Genomic DNA, 22,287 nt, shown 5'->3' on the forward strand with positions numbered 1-22,287 from the left:
GGTCTCATAGATGCCTCCCATTACTAATCTAGGGCTTAGTGGCAGGTGTGAGCTGTCAATATCCTTTTATATTACTCCAATTGCCACCGCATCAGACAATCAGGATTAGTCAGGTAAAGTGACAGGATTGTCGCATCTAATGCTGCAGGCTGCTATTTTTAGGCTGGGGGACACCATGCATTTCCCTAGCCTCAGAATACCAAACCCCAGCTGTCAGTTTTTTATGGCTGGGTATCGAAATTGGGGGACTGCACGCCATTTTTTAAAAATGATTAAAATTAATTTAGAAAAAGCCGAATGCAGTTACTCTTATTTTGATACACAGTCAAGATAAGCACACACCTGGGGGCTGCACCCTGTATCTGTATGCTTTATCTGTGCTGGATATCATAATATGGTGGACCTCATGCCAATTTATTTATTTTTACACCACTATAGATACGCAGACAGTGTGTATGATTCCATAGAATCAGACACACTGTCACACAGGGTGGGGGCGCCATCTCACTGCAACCAATCAAAGATGCCAGGACTGCTGGTGGGCGGTGGAAGCAGTGAATATGCATGAAAGTAATGAGCAGCCCCGGAAGTGGTGTTACAGCCGCATGGGAGAGTATAACACTCCTGCTTCTCCCTATTTTCTTTCTTTCTTTTTTACTTTTTTTTTCTTTATTTAATTATCTGTATGGTTGAATCCGGATAGTTACATGGAGTTCCGTGAGAACTCCATATCTGGGGTTGGTGTATGGATACTAGGTATCCGGCACAGATCTTGAGTTTTACAGTCCAAGTTCGCTGATCACTACTTATAAGCACTGCTTTGAAGCTGGCTGTTGTAACAAGGTAACAGTGCACTCCAGCGATTTTAGTCCGCTTTAACACTAGAAGTCCCAGAGAGGGGTCATTTAACATTTCTACCTTTGGAACCCAGAGACGGGTCGAATGACCTGAAGGATTTTAGCTAACATCCTATAATCACCGTCTTTTGTTCTGTAATTAAGGCCATTACTGTCGCACCACAGGAGGTGGTTGTTTTCCATTGAGTTTAGCCATTTAGTTTCTAGTTAGTTCTATTCAGTATATTGTATGTCATTTGACCCTCTTTTGGGACTTCAGGGGGGACCTCGAAATTTCTGGGACTTCTAGTGTTAAAACCACACTCCAAAGACATACAGATAGGGAATTTAGATTGTGAGCCCCAATGGGGACAGTGTTCCCAATGTATGTAAAGCGCTATGGAATTAATAGCGCTATATAAATGAATAAATTATTATTATTATTATTATTATAATATGTTCAGTAGAAAATAGCTTGTAAGCATTCCACATGTTCTGCTGTTTAAAAGCAGTGATCAGTTTCCAATACATCGAGCTGTAAATAAAATAAGTGTTAATATGTCAGGAACAGCTGAACATTTTATCAGTTAGTACATTCCAATCTTGCATGTATTTAAAAGCATTATCTGACGATACCTATTATAAAGACGGTAATAGTCTCCATTTTCTGAAAAGGTTATTTGCTAAAACCAATACATCAGAAAATTGATGAAATTCATTCAGTCAGTGTTTCTGCATTTTAAATTCTAGAAAGACCATTCTGAGTTATCACCCAAACCAAAAAAAAACAACGAATCATAGAATGAAACATGCATTTTTAGAATACAATAGTTAATGTGTAGTAACTTACTACAAGTAAAGTGTATGTCTGTCTTGTCCTGCCAGTATACAGATGGTCTGGAAGACATTAAGTAGAAATATTGATTCCACATATACAAGGACATTCTGGTCATAAGCCTAAGTTCATACAAGCATGTAATAAAAATCATCCAACATTCATCTATTGCCATCTACAGTTGAAACCAGATGTTAACAAACACTATCTAAAAAGACACATATGCATCTTTTTCTCATTATCTGACATGATATCATGAATAGAGTTGAGCGCGGTTCGCAGGTTCGTGGTTCTCCAGTTCGCGGCTCGAGTGATTTTGGGTGCTGTTCTAGATCGAACTAGAACTCGAGCTTTTTGCTAAAGCTCGATAGTTCTAGATACGTTCGAAAACGGTTCTAGCAGCAAAAAGACCAGCTAATTACTAGCTGGCTTTCCGCTGTAATAGTGTAAGTCACTCTGTGACTCACACTATTATGAAATTTCAGTGTATAGTGTGCAGGAACAGCGCATTCAGATCACTGCTGTTTGGATAATGACGATCGCCATTTTTTTTTTCTTCCTTGTCTTCCTTCCCTAAGCGCGCGCGTGTAGTGGGGCGGGGGCGAGCATGTCAGCCAATCCCAGACACACACACAGCTAAGTGGACTTTTAGCCAGAGAAGCAACGGCATGTGTGATAGGATGTCCATGTCACATGTCCATGCATTATAAAAACGGACATTTTCCTCCAGCACGCCATTATCTGCCTTCTGCGTCTTGGTGTCAGTCACCGCTGGCGCAGCTCCTGTCTCCGATACTGCTGTGTACGCTCTATACACAGCGCTATACAGAATAGGGATAGAAGTTTCTATTAGTTCTTGTAAGGGCTAATACCGGCAGGGTCAGAGCCATAGGTGACAGTCAGGTGACAGATTTTAACAGCTACACAAGATGACAACGTCTGTGTAGCTAAGGTCAGGGATTTCCTTGCTGCATTTCCCCATTAGGAGGGATAGAAAGGCAGGCTTCCTTTCCTCTACCCAGAGACCCACAACCCTGCCACTGTACCCTCCTGCCCTTTGCACACTCAAGCTCATTGTTACTAAGCCATTATACTAGCAAACACTGAGTAAACTTAGTGGCATCCTAAACGTGGCTGTTGGACTTCCATTAGTGTCCCACTGGTGCAAATCTATGTGCAGCACCTCTGCATTGCACACTCAAACTCATTGTTACTAAGCCATTATACTAGCAAACACTGAGTAAACTTAGTGGCATCCTAAAAGTGGCTGTTGGATTTCCATTAGTGTCCCACTGGTGCAAATCTATGTCCATCACCTCTGCATTGCACACTCAAACTCATTGTTACTAAGCCATTATACTAGCAAACACTGAGTAAACTTACTGGCATCCTAAAAGTGGCTGTTGGACTTCCATTAGTGTCCCACTGGTGCAAAGCTATTTGCAGCACCACTGCATTGCACACTCAAATTCATTGTTACTAAGCCATTATACTAGCAAACACTGAGTAAACGTAGTGGCATCCTAAAAGTGGCTGTTGGACTTCCATTAGTGTCCCACTATTGCAAAGATATTTGCAGCACCTCTGCATTGCACACTCAAGCTCATTGTTACAAAGCCATTATAATACCAAACACTGAGGAAACTTAGTGGTATCCTAAAAGTGGCTGTTGGACTTCATTAGTGTCCCACTAGTGCAAAGATATTTGCAGCACCTCTGCATTGAACACTCAAGCTCATTGTTACAAAACCATTATACTTGCAAACACTGAGTAAACTTAGTGGCATCCTAAAAGTGGCTTTTGGACTTCCATTAGTGTCCCACTGGTGCAAACCTATGTGCAGCACCTCTGCATTGCACACTCAAACTCATTGTTACTAAGCCATTATACTAGCAAACTATGCAGCCAGTTTAAGGGCCATAGTTGCATTGTCAGGGATAGTTATTGTTGTTTATTCTGCTGTTAATAAAGATAGACCACCGCTGCAAACTACACCACCTCTCAATTTTTACTACCACATTTTAAGTGCACAATCTTGTCGAAATCAAAATGAGTGGCAAAATAACAGATCCTGGTGGAAAGGGGAAGAGGCGTGTTGGAAAAGGAAAAAAAGGGTTTGTCCGTGGGGAAGGTGGCAAAGCTCCATTAACATCTGCTGAAGATAGACCATCTTCCAGCAAAAGTAAGATGTCTACTACTTACCGTGGACATATCATACAAAATTTCAGGGTAACAGATGGGGTAGATATAGATTTTTTTAGGCCACTCCAAAAGTACATATTAAACAAAAAACAAAATAGGAGCATTAAAGGGCCATACATCATACTAAGAATAAATATGGAGACTCCTTGTGATAAGAGTAATAATACATTTATTCCAAGATTGTAACAACAAGGAGACAACATTACAATTTAATGAAAAAAGTGCATAAGTGCAGTAAAGATGATTCCAGAAAGAGTTCCCAAACTATGGGCCCCTGCCATAATGAATACAAATCACTGGGAGGGCAGTTAGAAATTCAATTCATTGTAAATGCATAACTATATTGCCACTTACCCATCAGAAAAAAGTACAACAGTGCTGGGCAAATGTCCAGGCAGGGGTCCAGTGCAGGAGAATGAAGCCCCAACGCGTTTCGCTGCGTTAGCTTCTTCGGGGGGCAGTGTGTGGCCAGGGTACCGCTGCATGGGTCTAAAAATACCCCTACAACAAATAGCAGGGATTGTCACCACCTGCACTGCGCGCGTCCCGGCTCGTATCATCCATCCGCCCACCACTTCTGGGTCTCACCAGCGGAAGTGACTCTAGCGTGACGTCACCTCTCACCGCTGGAGAGATCCTCAGTGCGGGCGGAATGGAGAGAGACGGGAGGCGCGCGCCGCGGACATCCCAGGTATGGGCAAGGAAGTGGGCGTCCCCAGCTTCACAGGACCATATTAAACATGGCGTGAACAGTGTCACTATTGGGCCGCACCAAGGCATCAGTATGAGATAACGGGGCGGACCTAAACACGCTGGTCAGAGCAGAGTGAGTGGTCCAAGTCAAACCCCCCAATAAACATTTAGGGCTATACATTAGGGCGGACCACAGTGACGCAACACACCAGTGGGGCATAAAGGTACACCATGGAGATAGTAAGGGGAGTATATAGTTCCACAAGAGTAATGCATGGACATGAATGGGATCACACATGTAGGCGAGAGAAGCACATAAATACAGGAAAGTAAATTGAACATCATTTCCACATATTTCTTCCTTCTCTTATTCTTTCCTCTTTTCTCTCTCCACTTTCACCCCTATTTTGGGTAATATACCGATCAATCCATCATGTATGTCCATTCAGGTCCTAGTGAACAGTAAGCATCCCAGAAAGGGACAAATAAATACTCCAAACGGAATTCATGAGTATTCCCTGGTTCAGAAGGTGTGCAAAAAAAGGGACACCATAAGAGGCACCTATACCGAAAAGGCCACAAACACAAAACAAAAAAGAAGAAAAGGAAGGGAACAAAAAGAAAAATATTAAAATCAATTAAAAACAACACATGTATGTCATATACACACATTAGTTGCCCCCAGAGAGACAGAAGAAATTTTAAATTAGAACCAATTATTCAATCGTATTCCATCCATTTACAGAAATGGCGAGAAGCTCAATTTCTCATTGAGACCATTCGGCGTCATGGTCCCCAAACGGCTTATCAACCACATTCCCTTTGAGCAAGGGCCTAACTATAGTCACCACCCCTCATCCCAAGGTGCACCACGTCAATGCCCCTCACCCTAAATTGGGCAAGGTCACAGCCATGTTTCACCTTGTGATGACGGGGTAGTGTGGTCAAACGCGGATCATCCAGATCCAGATCAGGTGCCGCTAGGATGTTCCTTACGTGTTCACGTGTACGCACCCTTAACTCACGCGTTGTGAGTTCCACATATATAAGGTTGCACCCACATGTGGCATAGTAAACCACATTACTTGTACGACAAGTAATGTGGTGACGGATCTGGAAATCTCGACCACCATCGGCAGAGGAGAATGAGGTTGCCCTTACCATGTTGCGACAGGCAATACACGTTCCGCAAGTGTAGAAGCCCCAATGTGGTTCTCCACTCCCAAATAAACGTGGCACCCTGGCCACGTAGTGACTACGGACCAGGGTATCACGCAAATTAAAGGCCCTTCTCGCTGTCATTGGTGGACAGTCTGGTAAATTTGGTCCAATGGATGGCTCAGTTTTGAGTACCCTCCAGTGGCGTTTAAGGATTGCTCTCATCTCCCGCCACTTGTCATTATAAGTGGAGATAAAGCGGGTGACTGGAGCAGATTCCTCCTTACATTTGGGAACTAATAATTCATCACGTGATGTCCTCTGAGCCCGATGGTATCCCCTACGTATACTCCTTCCACTGTAACCCCTCGATAAAAACCTCTCCCGAAGGTCTTGAGCCTGTTCCTCAAAAAAATTGCTATTAGAGCAGACTCTCTTGGCTCTTAAGTACCGGCCAATCGGGATTGCGGAGACTGTGGAAGGAGTATGAGCAGACGATGCATGGAGAAGACTGTTTACTGACGTCTCCTTCTGGTAGATTGTAGTCTGGATAGAGCGGTCGGGATGCACCGAGATGTGAATATCCAAAAAATCAATAAGAGTAGCATGACATTTGAAAGTCAACTTAATATTGTAATTATTTAAATTCAAATCAGAAATAAACTGAGAAAAATCAGAAAAAGTGCCCTTCCAAAAAATCAAAATATCATCAATAAAACGGAGCCAGCACTGCGCTTGGGACGTGGCGGGGACGCCCTCGCCAAACACCTCCCTTTCCCAGTAGCCTAGGAAGAGAGCATACAAAGGCGCGTACGCCGCGCCCATCGCAGTGCCGGACTCCTGTAGAAAAAAACAATCTTTAAACAAAAAATAATTGTGAGTCAAAATAAATGAAAGTAATTCCATAATCAATTCAATCATTGGTGCATCCAGACCGCCCATTTCCAGAAAAAATCTCGCTGCTCGGAGACCAAACTCATGTTTGACCAAAGAATACAATGACTCCAAATCCACCGTGGCCAGGATGACATCAGGGTCCACAAAGATCCCATCTATCTGCCTCAGGACGTCAGTAGTATCTCCGACATAGGAGGGCAAAGTCTGAACCAGTGGATGCAGGTAAAATTCAATAAACCTGCATACCGGCTCAGACAGCCCTCCAATGCTGGAGACTATCGGACGGCCTGGGGGAACAAGGGGATCTTTGTGGACTTTTGGGAGTAGGTAGAAAGTTGGAATTTTAGGGTCTTTCGTTAAAAGGCCCTCCATCACCTTCTTTGGTATCAAACCCCTTTGGAAAGCCAAATCTAATATCTCAAAAAGAGCAGCCGTGAACTTATTGGTTGGATTGGAGGGTACAATTGAGTATGATGATTTGTTCCGTAGCTGCCTGAAGGCCTCCCGTTCGTACATTTTGGTCGGCCAAAGGACCACATTCCCCCCCTTGTCCGCTGGTTTAATTACAATATCGGGCAGGGGTCTCAACTCACCCAGAGCAATTCTTTGATCATGGGTAAGGTTATCCCTGCCCGATTTGCTGCCCCCTAGTTTGTTAAAGTCATTAGACACCAACTTGTGGAAAATTTCCACTGCTGGGCAAAGTGAGAAAGGGGGGAACGTGGTCGACCGTGGGTAGATGTTTTTGGGGAATTTACCTCCAGGCGCCGAGGAACAGCCACCATCCAGCTCCTCCAATGTCTCCAAGGTCTCAGTCTCAGATATGTCGAGACCAGTATTCGGCAGCTCCTTCTGAGCATGCAGCTTCTTGAGAACCATCTTTCGTGAAAATAAATTTAAATCTTTAAGTGCTGTAAAATAATCAAAACTGGTATTAGGCACGAAAGATAGACCCAATTCCAAAACCTCTTTCTGAGATTTGGAGAGTATAACATTTGAAAGGTTAATCACCTCTAAGTTGTTAGTTTTGTTTTTACTCTTTTTCTCAGCCGGTTCAGGGGGAGTGATCTTCCTTTTGGTGGATTTAGATGCCGGTTGTTTCTCCTTATTATTACCCCATTTATTGGTCAAAGAGGTTGTAAAGCCTCTTTTAATTGAGAGATCCTCATCCAGGGATGAGAGAGATGAAGCCGAGAAGGATTTGGAATGATCCAATGTTCCTGTCCCCTTCTTTCTCCTCTGATTTTTCTGAGGATGCTTCCATCTGTAGACGGAATTATTTCTGAAATCTCCTGAGTCCCTTTTATATTTCTTTGTTTTAATATCAATAATCTCTTTTTCCCATTTAGAGAAAGATTTTTCTAACTCCTCATTTAATTTTTTTTAGGGACTCTTCTGATAATTTAGATGACAGGTCCTTCTTCAGGTCCTCAATCTCACATTCCAAACGGGAGAGTGTTGCTACATTGATCTTCACCAGAAGGTCCATAAAGCCCCTGGAACAATTTGTCGCCAACTCCTCCCACTCCTTCCTAATATCATCATTTTCCACATTGAAGGACGGGAATACTTGTATCCGTAATCCCCTGGGTATAAGACCCTTGCTCAGATATCTCTCCATGAATGCCTTATTCCAACAGATTCTTGTTTTCTGGTTCAATGAAAACTTCAACCTCTCAGTAAGAACTTCTATCTCTCTAGAATTATATGTCATAAAATTATCTGGATCATCATTAAAAACCTGCTCCAGTTTATTTTGCCACGTGTTTTCACGTCCAGTATCCATCTGTCCCATGGCATGAGCTGTGAAAATACACAGTAAATTAATTATAATACAAAATTTCAGGGTAACAGATGGGGTAGATATAGGTTTTTTTTAGGCCACTCCAAAAGTACATATTAAACAAAAAACAAAATAGGAGCATTACAGGGCCATACATCATACTAAGAATAGATATGGAGACTCCTTGTGATAAGAGTAATAATAAATTTATTCCAAGATTGTAACAACAAGGAGACAACATTACAATTTAACGAAAAAAGTGCATAAGTGCCAAGAGAGTCTGCTCTAATAGCAATTTTTTTGAGGAACAGGCTCAAGACCTTCGGGAGAGGTTTTTATCGAGGGGTTACAGTGGAAGGAGTATACGTAGGGGATACCATCGGGCTCAGAGGACATCACGTGATGAATTATTAGTTCCCAAATGTAAGGAGGAGTCTGCTCCAGTCACCCGCTTTATCTCCACTTATAATGACAAGTGGCGGGAGATGAGAGCAATCCTTAAATGCCACTGGAGGGTACTCAAAACTGAGCAATCCATTGGACCAAATTTACCAGACTGTCCACCAATGACAGCGAGAAGGGCCTTTAATTTGCGTGATACCCTGGTCCGTAGTCACTACGTGGCAAGGATGCCACGTTTATTTGGGAGTGGAGAACCACATTGGGGCTTCTACCCTTGCGGAACGTGTATTGCCTGTCGCAACATGGTAAGGGCAACCTCATTCTCCTCTGCCGATGGTGGTCGAGATTTCCAGATCCGTCACCACATTACTTGTCGTACAAGTAATGTGGTTTACTATGCCACATGTGGGTGCAACCTTATATATGTGGGACTCACAACGTGTGAGTTAAGGGTGCGTACATGTGAACACGTAAGGAACATCCTAGCGGCACCTGATCTGGATCTGGATGATCCGCGTTTGACCACACTACCCCGTCATCACAAGGTGAAACATGGCTGTGACCCTGCCCAATTTAGGGTGAGGGGCATTGACGTGGTGCACCTTGGGATGAGGGGTGGTGACTATAGTAAGGCCCTTGCTCAAAGGGAATGTGGTTGGATAGTCCGTTTGGGGACCATGACGCCGAATGGTCTCAATGAGAAATTGAGCTTCTCGCCATTTCTGTAAATGGATGGAATACGATTGGATAATTGGTTCTAATTTAAAATTTCTTCTGTCTCCCTGGGGGCAACTAATGTGTGTATATGACATACATGTGTTGTTTTTAATTGATTTTAATATTTTTCTTTTTGTTCCCTTCCTTTTCTTCTTTTTTGTTTTGTGTTTGTGGCCTTTTCGGTATAGGTGCCTCTTAACGGTGTCCCTTTTTTTGCACACCTTCTGAACCAGGGAATACTCATGAATTCCGTTTGTGGAGTATTTATTTGTCCCTTTCTGGGATGTTTACTGTTCACTAGGACCTGAATGGACATACATGATGGATTGATCGGTATATTACCCAAAATAGGGGTGAAAGTGGAGAGAGAAAAGAGGAAAGAATAAGAGAAGGAAGAAATATGTGGAAATGATGTTCAATTTACTTTCCTGTATCTATGTGCTTCTCTCGCCTACATGTGTGATCCCATTCATGTCCATGCATTACTCTTGTGGAACTATATACTCCCCTTACTATCTCCATGGTGTACCTTTATGCCCCCCTGGTGTGTTGCGTCACTGTGGTCCGCCCTAATGTATAGCCCTAAATGTTTATTGGGGGGTTTGACTTGGACCACTCACTCTGCTCTGACCAGCGTGTTTAGGTCCACCCCGTTATCTCATACTGATGCCTTGGTGCGGCCCAATAGTGACACTGTTCACGCCATGTTTAATATGGTCCTGTGAAGCTGGGGACGCCCACTTCCTTGCCCATACCTGAGATGTCCGCGGCGCGCGCCTCCCGTCTCTCTCCATTCCGCCCGCACTGAGGATCTCTCCAGCGGTGAGAGGTGACGTCACGCTAGAGTCACTTCCGCTGGTGAGACCCGGAAGTGGTGGGCGGATGGATGATACGAGCCGGGACGCGCGCAGCGCAGGTGGTGACAATCCCTGCTATTTGTTGTAGGGGTATTTATAGACCCATGCAGCGGTACCCTGGCCACACACTGCCCCCCGAAGAAGCTAACGCAGCGAAACGCGTTGGGACTTCCTTCTCCTGCATTGGACCCCTGCCTGGACATTTGCCCAGCACTGTTGTACTTTTTTCTGATGGGTAAGCGGCAATATATTTATGCATTTACAATGAATTGAATTTCTAACTGCCCTCCCAGTGATTTGTATTCATTATGGCAGGGGCCCATAGTTTGGGAACTCTTTCTGGAATCATCTTTCCTGCACTTATGAACTTTTTTCATTAAATTGTAATGTTGTCTCCTTGTTGTTGCAATCTTGGAATAAATTTATTATTACTCTTATCACAAGGAGTCTCCATATTTATTCTTAGTATGATGTATGGCCCTTTAATGCTGCTATTTTGTTTTTTGTTTAATATGTACTTACCGTGGACAATCCGATGTGCTCCCTTTTTTACGGACACGAACAACTGGAACAAAGGTAGATGATGACCAAAAAAACAAAATGCTTGAATGGATCTCAAGTGGTCCAACAAGTGCCCTCTCCTCCACCTCAACTACCGCATCCAAAAAACACCAGTCCTCTGAGTTGTCATCCCAATCACACTTGCTTTCTCCCAGCTCTGAAGTCTCCATCCGCCCTGCACAGTATGGTGGAACTGAGATGGCTGAGTCTGTAGAGCTGTTCAGTCACACTATAGCCTGGGAATCAGAGGTCTGCTCCCAAGGTACAGTGAGTACAGACCAGGAAATGGTCTGCAGTGATGCCCAGAACCTTTGTGACTCAGATTCAGGCCGTGATGACCAAGTTTCTGAGCATAATGTTGACCCTTATTCACAAACTGAAACACCTGTGGTAATAGACAATGAGGAACATACTGATGACGATGAGACGCAGATACCAGATTGGGATGACAACTTAAATATTCGGTCAGGGCAAGAAGAGGCTCGGTCTGAGGGTGAGGGGAGTGCAAACACAACAATTGATGAGGAAGTTCTAGATCTCACCTACTGTCAACCCACAGTCAGGCCCTCGAGGAGGTCAACAGAGACGGTGGAGGAGGATGCAACTGACGACAAAGTTACCTTGCGCCTTCCTGGACAGAGTCGGAGTACTGGTAGCACGTCTACAACTGCATCCTCAGCCACCACTGTGCCTCTGAGCACTAGTCGTGGTGGATCAGCAGGTCGCTTGCCCTCTAAGCCTTGTCTAGCCTGGTCCTTTTTTGACATAGCAAAAGATCGCCCAAATTATGTGATCTGTAATATTTGTCGTGATTCTGTTAGTAGAGGGCAAAACCTCAGCAGTTTGACAACTTCTTCCATGAATCGTCACATGAATAAATATCATATGTCCTAGTGGGAAGCTCACCGTGCTGCAATGCGACCTAGCGGAGCGAACCATCCACCGCCTGCCCCTTCCAGTGCATTCGCGCGCTCTTCATCTTCTAGGACTGTAGGGACAGCTGTCACACCTGGTTTTCCACGCACAACTTCCACCACTGTAACCGCAACAGGCAGTTTGCTTGGTAGGTTCTCAGTTGGTTTGGAAGGGGAAGCAAGTGCGTGTGTACAGCTCTCTCAGACATCGATAGCACCAACGTTGGATGAAGGCAACATCATGTCTACGCCTGCACTTTCCTCACAAACCTGCATTTTTCCAGGGACACCCTACTCAACACCGTCTACACACAGCAGCCAGATCTCTGTCCCTCAGATGTGGACAAATAAAAGGCCATTTCCTGTGACCCATGACAAAGCTAAGAGGTTGACTTTATCCCTCTGTAAGGTCTTGGCTACCGAAATGCTGCCTTTCCGCCTGGTGGACACACAGGATTTTAGAGACCTTATGTCTGTCACTGTGCCCCAGTACCAGATGCCCAGTCGCCACTACTTCTCTAAGAAAGGTGTGCCCGCGCTACACCAGCATGTCGCACACAACATCACCGCTTCCTTGAGAAACTCTGTGTGTGAACGGGTGCATTTCACCACCGATACTTGGACCAGTAAGCATGGACAGGGATGTTACATGTCGCTGACTGGGCACTGGGTAACTATGGTGATAGATGGTGAAGGGTCTACTGCACAAGTCTTGCCATCCCCACGACTTGTGTGTCAATCCTCTGTCTGTCCAAGTTCCGCCACTGCTTCTGCCTCCTCCACCTCATCTGGGTCCTCCACCTCCGCCCCAAGCCTGCCTGGTCATGCCACCAGCGTTCTCACTGCGCAGAAGGAATCACGCACCCCTCATTACTATGCTGGCAGCAGAGCGCAACGGCATCAGGCGGTCTTTAGCTTGACATGTCTTGGAAATAGGAGTCACACAGCGGATGAGTTGTGGGCAGCTCTGGAGACTGAGTTTAATAAATGGTTGTCTCCACTCAACCTGCAGCCTGGTAAGGCCGTGTGCGACAATGCTGCAAACCTGGGTGCGGCCCTTCGCCTGGGCAAGGTGACACACGTGCCTTGTATGGCTCACGTGTTGAACCTTGTTGTCCAGCAATTTTTAACACACTATCCCCGCCTAGATGGCCTTCTGAACAGGGCACGAAAACTGTCTACTCACTTCCGCTGTTCAACCACCGCTGCTGAGCGACTTGCATCGCTCCAGAAGTCTTTCGGCCTGACGGTTCATCGCCTGAAATGCAATGTGGCGACACGCTGGAATTCGACTCTCCACATGTTACAGTGACTGTGGCAGCACCACCGAGTCCTGGTGCAATACGTCATGACTTATAGCCTGGGCCAACGAGAAGCAGAGGTGGGGCAGATCACCCTGATGGAGTGGTCTCAGATCAAGGACCTATGCACCCTTCTGCACAGTTTCGACATGGCGACGAATATGTTTAGCGCTGACAATGCCATTATCAGCATGACAATTCCAGTCATTTACATGCTGGAGCACACGCTAAACATCATTTGGAGTCAGGGGGTGGGACATCAGGAAGGGGAGGAACTACAGGAGGATTCATATGCGCAAGACACAACAACATCACCAAGGTCCAGACGTTCATCATCACCAACGCGGCAGGCATGGGATCATGGGGGTTAGCACCTCTATGCCACAAACACAGCGTGGACTTGCTCCGCATGGCTGAGCAAGACACATGAGTGCCTTCTTGCTGCACTACCTCCAACATGACCCTCGTATTGTCAAAATTAGAAGTGATGATGACTACTGGCTTGCCACACTATTAGATCCTCGGTACAAGTCCAAATTTTGTGACATAATTCCAGCCATAGAAAGGGACGCACGTATGCAGGAGTATCAGCAGAAGCTGTTACTCGATCTTAGCTCGGCTTTTCCACCAAACAACCGTGCAGGTGCAGGGAGTGAATCTCCCAGTTGTAACTTGACAAACATGGGACGGTCTCGTCATCTTCAACAGTCTACCCGTACCAGTAGCACCATATCTGCTGCTGGTAACAGCAATTTTATTGAATCTTTTCATAATTTTTTTAGACCCTCCTTTGCAAGGCCACCAGAGACAACAAGTCTGACACATAGTCAACGGCTGGAGAGGATGATACAGGAGTATCTCCAAATGAACATCGATGCCATTACTTTGCAAATGGAGCCTTGCTCATTTTGGGCTTCAAATCTTGAAAAATGGCCAGAGCTCTCCACTTACGCCTTGGAGATTTTGGCGTGTCCAGCTGCCAGCGTTGTCTCTAAACGTGTCTTCAGTGCTGCTGGGTGTGTGCTGACAGATAAGCGCACGCGTCTGTCCAGTGACAATGTGGACAGACAAACGTTCATCAAAATGAACAAGTCATGGATCCACAAGGAATTTACTACCCCTGTGTCATCCTGGGGAGAGTAAATGCTTGTGTATTTTAAATGTGCTTGATGAAAATCTAGCTGTGAAGTGTACAACTAGGGCACAAGTGATGCCACTGATGGGGTGTCTGTGTGGCCCAATTTTTGAAAAAAAGGGAGACTCTTCTTGGAGTAACCCTTGATGTGTTTTTAAAAATGATCCAAGATGCACAGCGCTGGGATCAGGAAAGACTTTGCTACCTACCCCGGTGTCATCCTGGGGACGGTTAAGTATGGCGTATTTTTGAATGTGCTTGATGCAAATCTAGCTGTGAAGTGTCCAACTGGGGCACAAGTGCTGCCACTGAAGGGGTGGGTGTGTGTGTGGCCCAATTTTTGGAAAAAAGGGAGACTCCGCTTGGAGTAACCCTTGCTTGCTGTGTTTTTTAAAAGGAGCCAAGATGAACAAGTCATGGTTCAGCAAAGACTTTGCTACCTACTCCGGAGTCATCCTGGGGACGGTTAAGTATGGCGTATTATTGAATGTGCTTGATGCAAATCTAGCTGTGAAGTGTACAACTGGGGCACAAGTGCTGCCACTGAAGGGATGGGTGTGTAAGTGGCCCAATTTTTGGAAAAAAGGGAGACTCCGCTTGGAGTAACCCTTGCTTGCTTACATTTTTTTAAAAATGATCCAAGATGCACAGCGCTGGGATCAGGAAAGACTTTGCTACCTACCCCGGTGTCATCATGGGGACGGTTAAGTATGGCGTATTTTTGATTGTGCTTGATGCAAATCTAGCTGTGAAGTGTACAACTGGGGCACAAGTGCTGCCACTGAAGGGGTGGGTGTGTGTGTGGCCCAATTTTTGGAAAAAAGGGAGACTCCGCTTGGAGTAACGCTTGCTTGCTGTGTTTTTTAAAAGGAGCCAAGATGAACAAGTCATGGTTCAGCAAAGACTTTGCTACCTACCCCGGTGTCATCCTGGGGACGGTTAAGTATGGCGTATTTTTGAATGTGCTTGATGCAAATCTAGCTGTGAAGTGTACAACTGGGGCACAAGTGCTGCCACTGAAGGGGTGGGTGTGTGTGGGGTCCAATTTTTGTTAAAAAGGGAGACTCCTCTTGGAGTAACCCTTGCTTGCTGTGTTTTTTAAAAGGAGCCAAGATGAACAAGTCATGGTTCAGCAAAGACTTTGCTACCTACCCCAGTGTCATCCTGGTGACGGTTAAGTATGGCGTATTTTTGAATGTGCTTGATGCAAATCTAGCTGTGAAGTGTACAACTGGGGCACAAGTGCTGCCACTGAAGGGGTGCGTGTGTGTGGTGCCCAATTTTTGGAAAAAAGGGAGACTCCGCTTGGAGTAACCCTTGCTTACATTGTTTTTAAAAATGATCCAAGATGCACAGCGCTGGGATCAGGAAAGACTTTGCTACCTACCCCGGTGTCATCCTGGGGGCGGTTAAGTATGGCGTATTTTTGAATGTGCTTGATGCAAATCTAGCTGTGAAGTGTACAACTGGGGCACAAGTGCTGCCACTGAATGGGTGGGTGTGTGTGTGGCCCAATTTTTGGAAAAAAGGGAGACTCCGCTTGGAGTAACCCTTGCTTACATTGTTTTTAAAAATGATCCAAGATGCACAGAGCTGGGATCAGGAAAGACTTTGCTACCTACCCCGGTGTCATCCTGGGGACGGTTAAGTATGGCGTATTTTTGAATGTGCTTAATGCAAATCTAGCTGTGAACTGTACAACTGGGGCACAAGTGCTGCCACTGAAGGGGTGGGTGTGTGTGTTGCCCAATTTTTGGAAAAAAGGGAGACTCCGCTTGGAGTAACCCTTCCTTGCTGTGTTTTTTAAAAGGAGCCAAGATGAACAAGTCATTGTTCAGCAAAGACTTTGCTACCTACCCCAGTGTCATCCTGGGGACGGTTAAGTATGGCGTATTTTTGAATGTGCTTGATGCAAATCTAGCTGTGAAGTGTACAACTGGGGCACAAGTGCTGCCACTGAAGGGGTGGGTGTGTAAGTGGCCCAATTTTTGGAAAAAAGGGAGACTCCGCTTGGAGTAACCCTTGCTTACATTGTTTTTAAAAATGATCCAAGATGCACAGAGCTGGGATCAGGAAAGACTTTGCTACCTACCCTGGTATCATCCTGGGGACGGTTAAGTATGGCGTATTTTTGAATGTGCTTAATGCAAATCTAGCTGTGAAGTGTACAACTGGGGCACAAGTGCTGCCACTGAAGGGGTGGGTGTGTGTGTTGCCCAATTTTTGGAAAAAAAGGAGACTCCGCCTGGAGTAACCCTTGCTTGCTGTGTTTTTTAAAAGGAGCCAAGATGAACAAGTCATGGTTCAGCAAAGACTTTGCTACCTTCCCCGCTGTCATCCTGGGGACGGTTAAGTATGGCGTATTTTTGAATGTGCTTGATGCAAATCTAGCTGTGAAGTGTACAACTGGGGCACAAGTGCTGCCACTGAAGGGGTGAGTGTGTGTGGGGCCCAATTTTTGGAAAAAAGAGAGACTCCGCTTGGAGTAACCCTTGCTTGCTGTGTTTTTTAAAAGGAGCCAAGATGAACAAGTCATGGTTCAGCAAAGACTTTGCTACCTACCCAAGTGTCATCCTGGGGACGGTTATGTATGGCGTATTTTTGAATGTGCTTGATGCAAATCTAGCTGTGAAGTGTACAACTGGGGCACAAGTGCTGCCACTGAAGGGGTGGGTGTCTGTGTGGCCCAAGTTTTGGGAAAAAGGGAGACTCCTCTTGGAGTAACCCTTGTTTACATTGTTTTTAAAAATGATCCAAGATGCACAGCGCTGGGATCTGGAAAGACTTTGCTACCTACTCCGGTGTCATCCTGGGGACGGTTAAGTATGGCGTATTATTGAATGTGCTTGATGCAAATCTAGCTGTGAAGTGTACAACTGGGGCACAAGTGCTGCCACTGAAGGGGTGGGTGTGTAAGTGGCCCAATTTTTGGAAAAAAGGGAGACTCCGCTTGGAGTAACCCTTGCTTACATTGTTTTTAAAAATGATCCAAGATGCACAGAGCTGGGATCAGGAAAGACTTTGCTACCTACCCCGGTGTCATCCTGGGGACGGTTAAGTATGGCGTATTTTTGAATGTGCTTAATGCAAATCTAGCTGTGAAGTGTACAACTGGGGCACAAGTGCTGCCACTGAAGGGGTGGGTGTGTGTGTTGCCCAATTTTTGGAAAAAGGGAGACTCCACCTGGAGTAACCTTTGCTTACATTGTTTTTAAAAATGATCCAAGATGCAAAGCGCTGGGATCAGGAAAGACTTTGCTACCTACCCCGGTGTCATCCTGGGGGCGGTTAAGTATGGCGTATTTTTGAATGTGCTTGATGCAAATCTAGCTGTGGAATGTACAACTGGGGCACAAGTGCTGCCACTGAAGGGGTGGGTGTGTGTGGGGCCCAATTTTTGGAAAAAAGGGAGACTTCGCTTGTAGTAACCCTTGCTTACATTGTTTTTAAAAATGATCCAAGATGCACAGCGCTTGGATCAGGAAAGACTTTGTTACCTACCCCGGTGTCATCCTGGAGACGGTTAAGTATGGCGTATTTTTGAATGTGCTTGATGCAAATCTGGCTGTGAAGTGTACAACTGGGGCACAAGTGCTGCCACTGAAGGGGTGGGTGTGTGTGTTGCCCAATTTTTGGAAAAAAGGGAGACTCCGCTTGGAGTAACCCTTGCTTGCTGTGTTTTTTAAAAGGAGCCAAGATGAACAAGTCATGGTTCAGCAAAGACTTTGCTACCTTCCCCGGTGTCATCCTGGGGACGGTTAAGTATGGCGTATTTTTGAATGTGCTTGATGCAAATCTAGCTGTGAAGTGTACAACTGGGGCACAAGTGCTGCCACTGAAGGGGTGGGTGTGTGTGGCCCAATTTTTGGAAAAAAGGGAGACTCCAATTGGAGTAACCCTTGCTTACATTGTTTTTAAAAATGATCCAAGATGCACAGCGCTGGGATCAGGAAAGACTTTGCTACCTACTCCGGTGTCATCCTGGGGACGGTTAAGTATGGCGTATTATTGAATGTGCTTGATGCAAATCTAGCTGTGAAGTGTACAACTGGGGCACAAGTGCTGCCACTGAAGGGGTGGGTGTGTAAGTGGCCCAATTTTTGGAAAAAAGGGAGACTCCGCTTGGAGTAACCCTAGCTTACATTGTTTTTAAAAATGATCCAAGATGCACAGAGCTGGGATCAAGAAAGACTTTGCTACCTACCCTGGTATCATCCTGGGGACGGTTAAGTATGGCGTATTTTTGAATGTGCTTAATGCAAATCTAGCCTTGAAGTGTACAACTGGGGCACAAGTGCTGCCACTGAAGGGGTGGGTGTGTGTGTTGCCCAATTTTTTGAAAAAAGGGAGACTCCGCTTGGAGTAACCCTTGCTTGCTGTGTTTTTTAAAAGGAGCCAAGATGAACAAGTCATGGTTCAGCAAAGACTTTGCTACCTACCCCAGTGTCATCCTGGGGACGGTTAAGTATGGCGTATTTTTGATTGTGCTTGATGCAAATCTAGCTGTGAAGTGTACAACTGGGGCACACGTGCTGCCACTGAAGGGGTGGGTGTGTGTGTGGCCCAATTTTTGGAAAAAAGGGAGACTCCGCTTGGAGTAACCCTTGCTTGCTGTGTTTTTTAAAAGGAGCCAAGATGAACAAGTCATGGTTCAGCAAAGACTTTGCTACCTACCCCGGTGTCATCCTGGGGACGGTTAAGTATGGCGTATTTTTGAATGTGCTTGATGCAAATCTAGCTGTGAAGTGTACAACTGGGGCAAAAGTGCTGCAACTGAAGGGGTGGGTGTGTGTGTGGCCCAATTTTTGGAAAAAAGGGAGACTCCGCTTGGAGTAACCCTTGCTTACATTGTTTTTAAAAATGATCCAGATGCACAGAGCTGGGATCAGGAAAGACTTTGCTACCTACCCCGGTGTTGGGGGCGGTTAAGTATGGCGTATTTTTGAATGTGCTTGATGCAAATCTAGCTGTGGAGTGTACAACTGGGGCACAAGTGCTGCCACTGAAGGGGTGGGTGTGTGTGGGGCCCAATTTTTGGAAAAAAGGTATACTCCACCAGGAGTAACCTTTGCTTACATTGTTTTTAAAAATGATCCAAGATGCACAGCGCTGGGATCAGGAAAGACTTTGCTACCTACTCCGGTGTCATCCTGGGGATGGTTAAGTATGGCGTATTATTGAATGTGCTTGATGCAAATCTAGCTGTGAAGTGTACAACTGGGGCACAAGTGCTGCCACTGAAGGGGTGGGTGTGTAAGTGGCCCAATTTTTGGAAAAAAAGGGAGACTCCGCTTGGAGTAACCCTTGCTTACATTGTTTTTAAAAATGATCCAAGATGCACAGAGCTGGGATCAGGAAAGACTTTGCAACCTACCCTGGTATCATCCTGGGGACGGTTAAGTATGGCGTATTTTTGAATGTGCTTAATGCAAATCTAGCCTTGAAGTGTACAACTGGGGCACAAGTGCTGCCAATGAAGGGGTGGGTGTGTGTGTTGCCCAATTTTTGGAAAAAAGGGAGACTTTGCTTGGAGTAACCCTTGCTTGCTGTGTTTTTTAACAGGAGACAAGATGAACAAGTCATGGTTCAGCAAAGACTTTGCTACCTTCCCCGCTGTCATCCTGGGGACGGTTAAGTATGGCGTATTTTTGAATGTGCTTGATGCAAATCTAGCTGTGAAGTGTACAACTGGGGCACAAGTGCTGCCACTGAAGAGGTGGGTGTGTGTGGGGCACAATTTTTGGAAAAAAGGGAAACTCCGCTTGGAGTAACCCTTGCTTGCTGTGTTTTTTAAAAGGAGCCAAGATGAACAAGTCATGGTTCAGCAAAGACTTTGCTACGTACCCCGGTGTCATCCTGGGGATGGTTAAGTGTTATGAGGGGGACCCGGGGAAGCGTGCCAAGATGGGAAATGGACTGCTTCCGCCGGTCAAGGTCCACTGTGCGGTGTAAGGGACCGCCGCTATGGTGGGTGAAGAGTGAGCAGGTTGCTGCTAGCGATCGTCTGGAATGTCACAGACGATCTATGTACACCGATCTGCCCTAACCCGTGAGGGTTGTATGGCAGGGATCTCACGGCTCGGTGTACCTGTTGCACGGGGAAGCACAGAGGTGCCCACGCACGTGTGCCAGTGGAAGTCACGAGAATATGGCACGAGGGTAGCACAGAGGTGCCCACGCACGTGTGCTTTCAATAACCAGGTGAGTCCAATGGAGACTTGAGGAGCTCACCTCGGACAGGAACACGGCCTGTTGACGGGGGTACTGCCGGAGCAGCAAGGCAGGAACACGGCCTGCAAACGAGGTACTGCCGGAGCAGCAAGGGCCAAGCCCACAAGAGACAGTAATGCCTGAGCAGTGGCGTGGCAGCACGCTGCCAGACATCCAAACATAGAAGGACAGTCGCGCGCCGCCATAATGGCAGGGGGAGCTTTTAAGGAGGTGCAGCTCCACCCGAGGGCGGGCGCGAGGCGGAGATGACGGACTTGACCCAATCAGGGTCCACGACGTCCCAGCCTGGCCAGTCAGGATTCACCACGTCACCAGCCTTGTCATCAAGCCGTGTGACGTCAGTGAGCGAATCAGGACCCACCACGCATTGCACATGCTCACCCTCCTGCCTCTGGGAAATAGAGGCGGGATCCTCGGTCTCACAATGTGCAGAGATAACGGGAATCTCACTGCTTCCCTGAGCAGTAAACCTCTGCACATTGCGCAGCCTTGCAGACCTTCAGGGCCGCTGAGCAGGAGAGTCTGCGGCAGGCCAGGAATGGGAGACCGCTTCACTCCTTGTAACAGGAGAACCACTAGGTGTCACCCTTCTGCTGCCTCTCTGAGAAGGTATCTCCTGCACACTACGCAGTCTGGCAGACCTTCGGCGCTGCTGAGCAGGAATGCTCGTGGCAGGCAAGGAATGGGAGACTGCCTCAGTCCTTGCCTCAGGAGAGCCACGAGATGTAACAGTTAAGTATGGCGTATTTTTGAATGTGCTTGATGCAAATCTAGCTGTGAAGTGTACAACTGGGGCAAAAGTGCTGCAACTGAAGGGGTGGGTGTGTGTGTGGCCCAATTTTTGGAAAAAAGGGAGACTCCGCTTCGAGTAACCCTTTCTTACATTGTTTTTAAAAATGATCCAAGATGCACAGTACTGGGATCAGGAAAGACTTTGCTACCTACTCTGGTGTCATCCTGGGGACGGTTAAGTATGGCGTATTTTTGAATGTGCTTGATGCAAATCTAGCTGTGAAGTGTACAACTGGGGCACAAGTGCTGCCACTGAAGGGGTGGGTGTGTGTGGTGCCCAATTTTTGGAAAAAAGGGAGACTCCGCTTGGAGTAACCCTTGCTTGCATTGTTTTTAAAAATGATCCAAGATGCACAGCGCTGGGATCAGGAAAGACTTTGCTACCTACCCCAGTGTCATCCTGGGGGCGGTTAAGTATGGCGTATTTTTGAATGTGCTTGATGCAAATCTAGCTGTGAAGTGTACATCTGGGGCACAAGTGCTGCCACTGAAGGGGTGGGTGTGTGTGGGGCCCAATTTTTGGAAAAAAGGTAGACTCCGCCTGGAGAAACCTTTGCTTACATTGTTTTTAAAAATGATCCAGATGCACAGCGCTGGGATCAGGAAAGACTTTGCTACCTACCCCCGTGTCATCCTGGGGGCGGTTATGTATGGCGTATTTTTGAGTGTGCTTGATGCAAATCTAGCTGTGAAGTGTACAACTGGGGCACAAGTGCTGCCACTGAAGGGGTGGGTGTGTGTGGGGCCCAATTTTTGGAAAAAAAGGAGACTCCGCCTGGAGTAACCCTTGCTTACATTGTTTTTAAAAATGATCCAAGATGCACAGCGCTGGGATCAGGAAAGACTTTGCTACCTACCCCGGTGTCATCCTGGGGACGGTTAAGTATGGCGTATTTTTGAATGTGCTTGATGCAAATCTAGCTGTGAAGTGTACAACTGGGGCACAAGTGCTGCCACTGAAGGGGTGGGTGT

General features: G+C 46.2%; 1 protein-coding gene across 4 annotated transcripts in view; it reads right to left on the reverse strand.

The window, feature by feature from the left end:
- Positions 1-22,287, reverse strand: part of SPMAP2 (sperm microtubule associated protein 2) — a 321,282-nt gene that overhangs the window by 74,506 nt on the left and 224,489 nt on the right. For 3 of the 4 annotated variants that reach the window (XM_075338028.1, XM_075338020.1, XM_075338036.1), the window contains one exon: positions 1,687-1,733. The exons of the other annotated variant lie outside the window; for it this stretch is intronic. In XM_075338028.1, the coding sequence (XP_075194143.1) occupies positions 1,687-1,733 (47 nt within the window). The remainder of the gene's footprint in view (positions 1-1,686; positions 1,734-22,287) is intronic. 4 annotated transcript variants of the gene reach the window in all.

This window comes from Anomaloglossus baeobatrachus, chromosome 1, assembly GCF_048569485.1.
Source record: "Anomaloglossus baeobatrachus isolate aAnoBae1 chromosome 1, aAnoBae1.hap1, whole genome shotgun sequence".
NCBI classification, from domain to species: Eukaryota; Metazoa; Chordata; class Amphibia; order Anura; family Aromobatidae; genus Anomaloglossus; species Anomaloglossus baeobatrachus.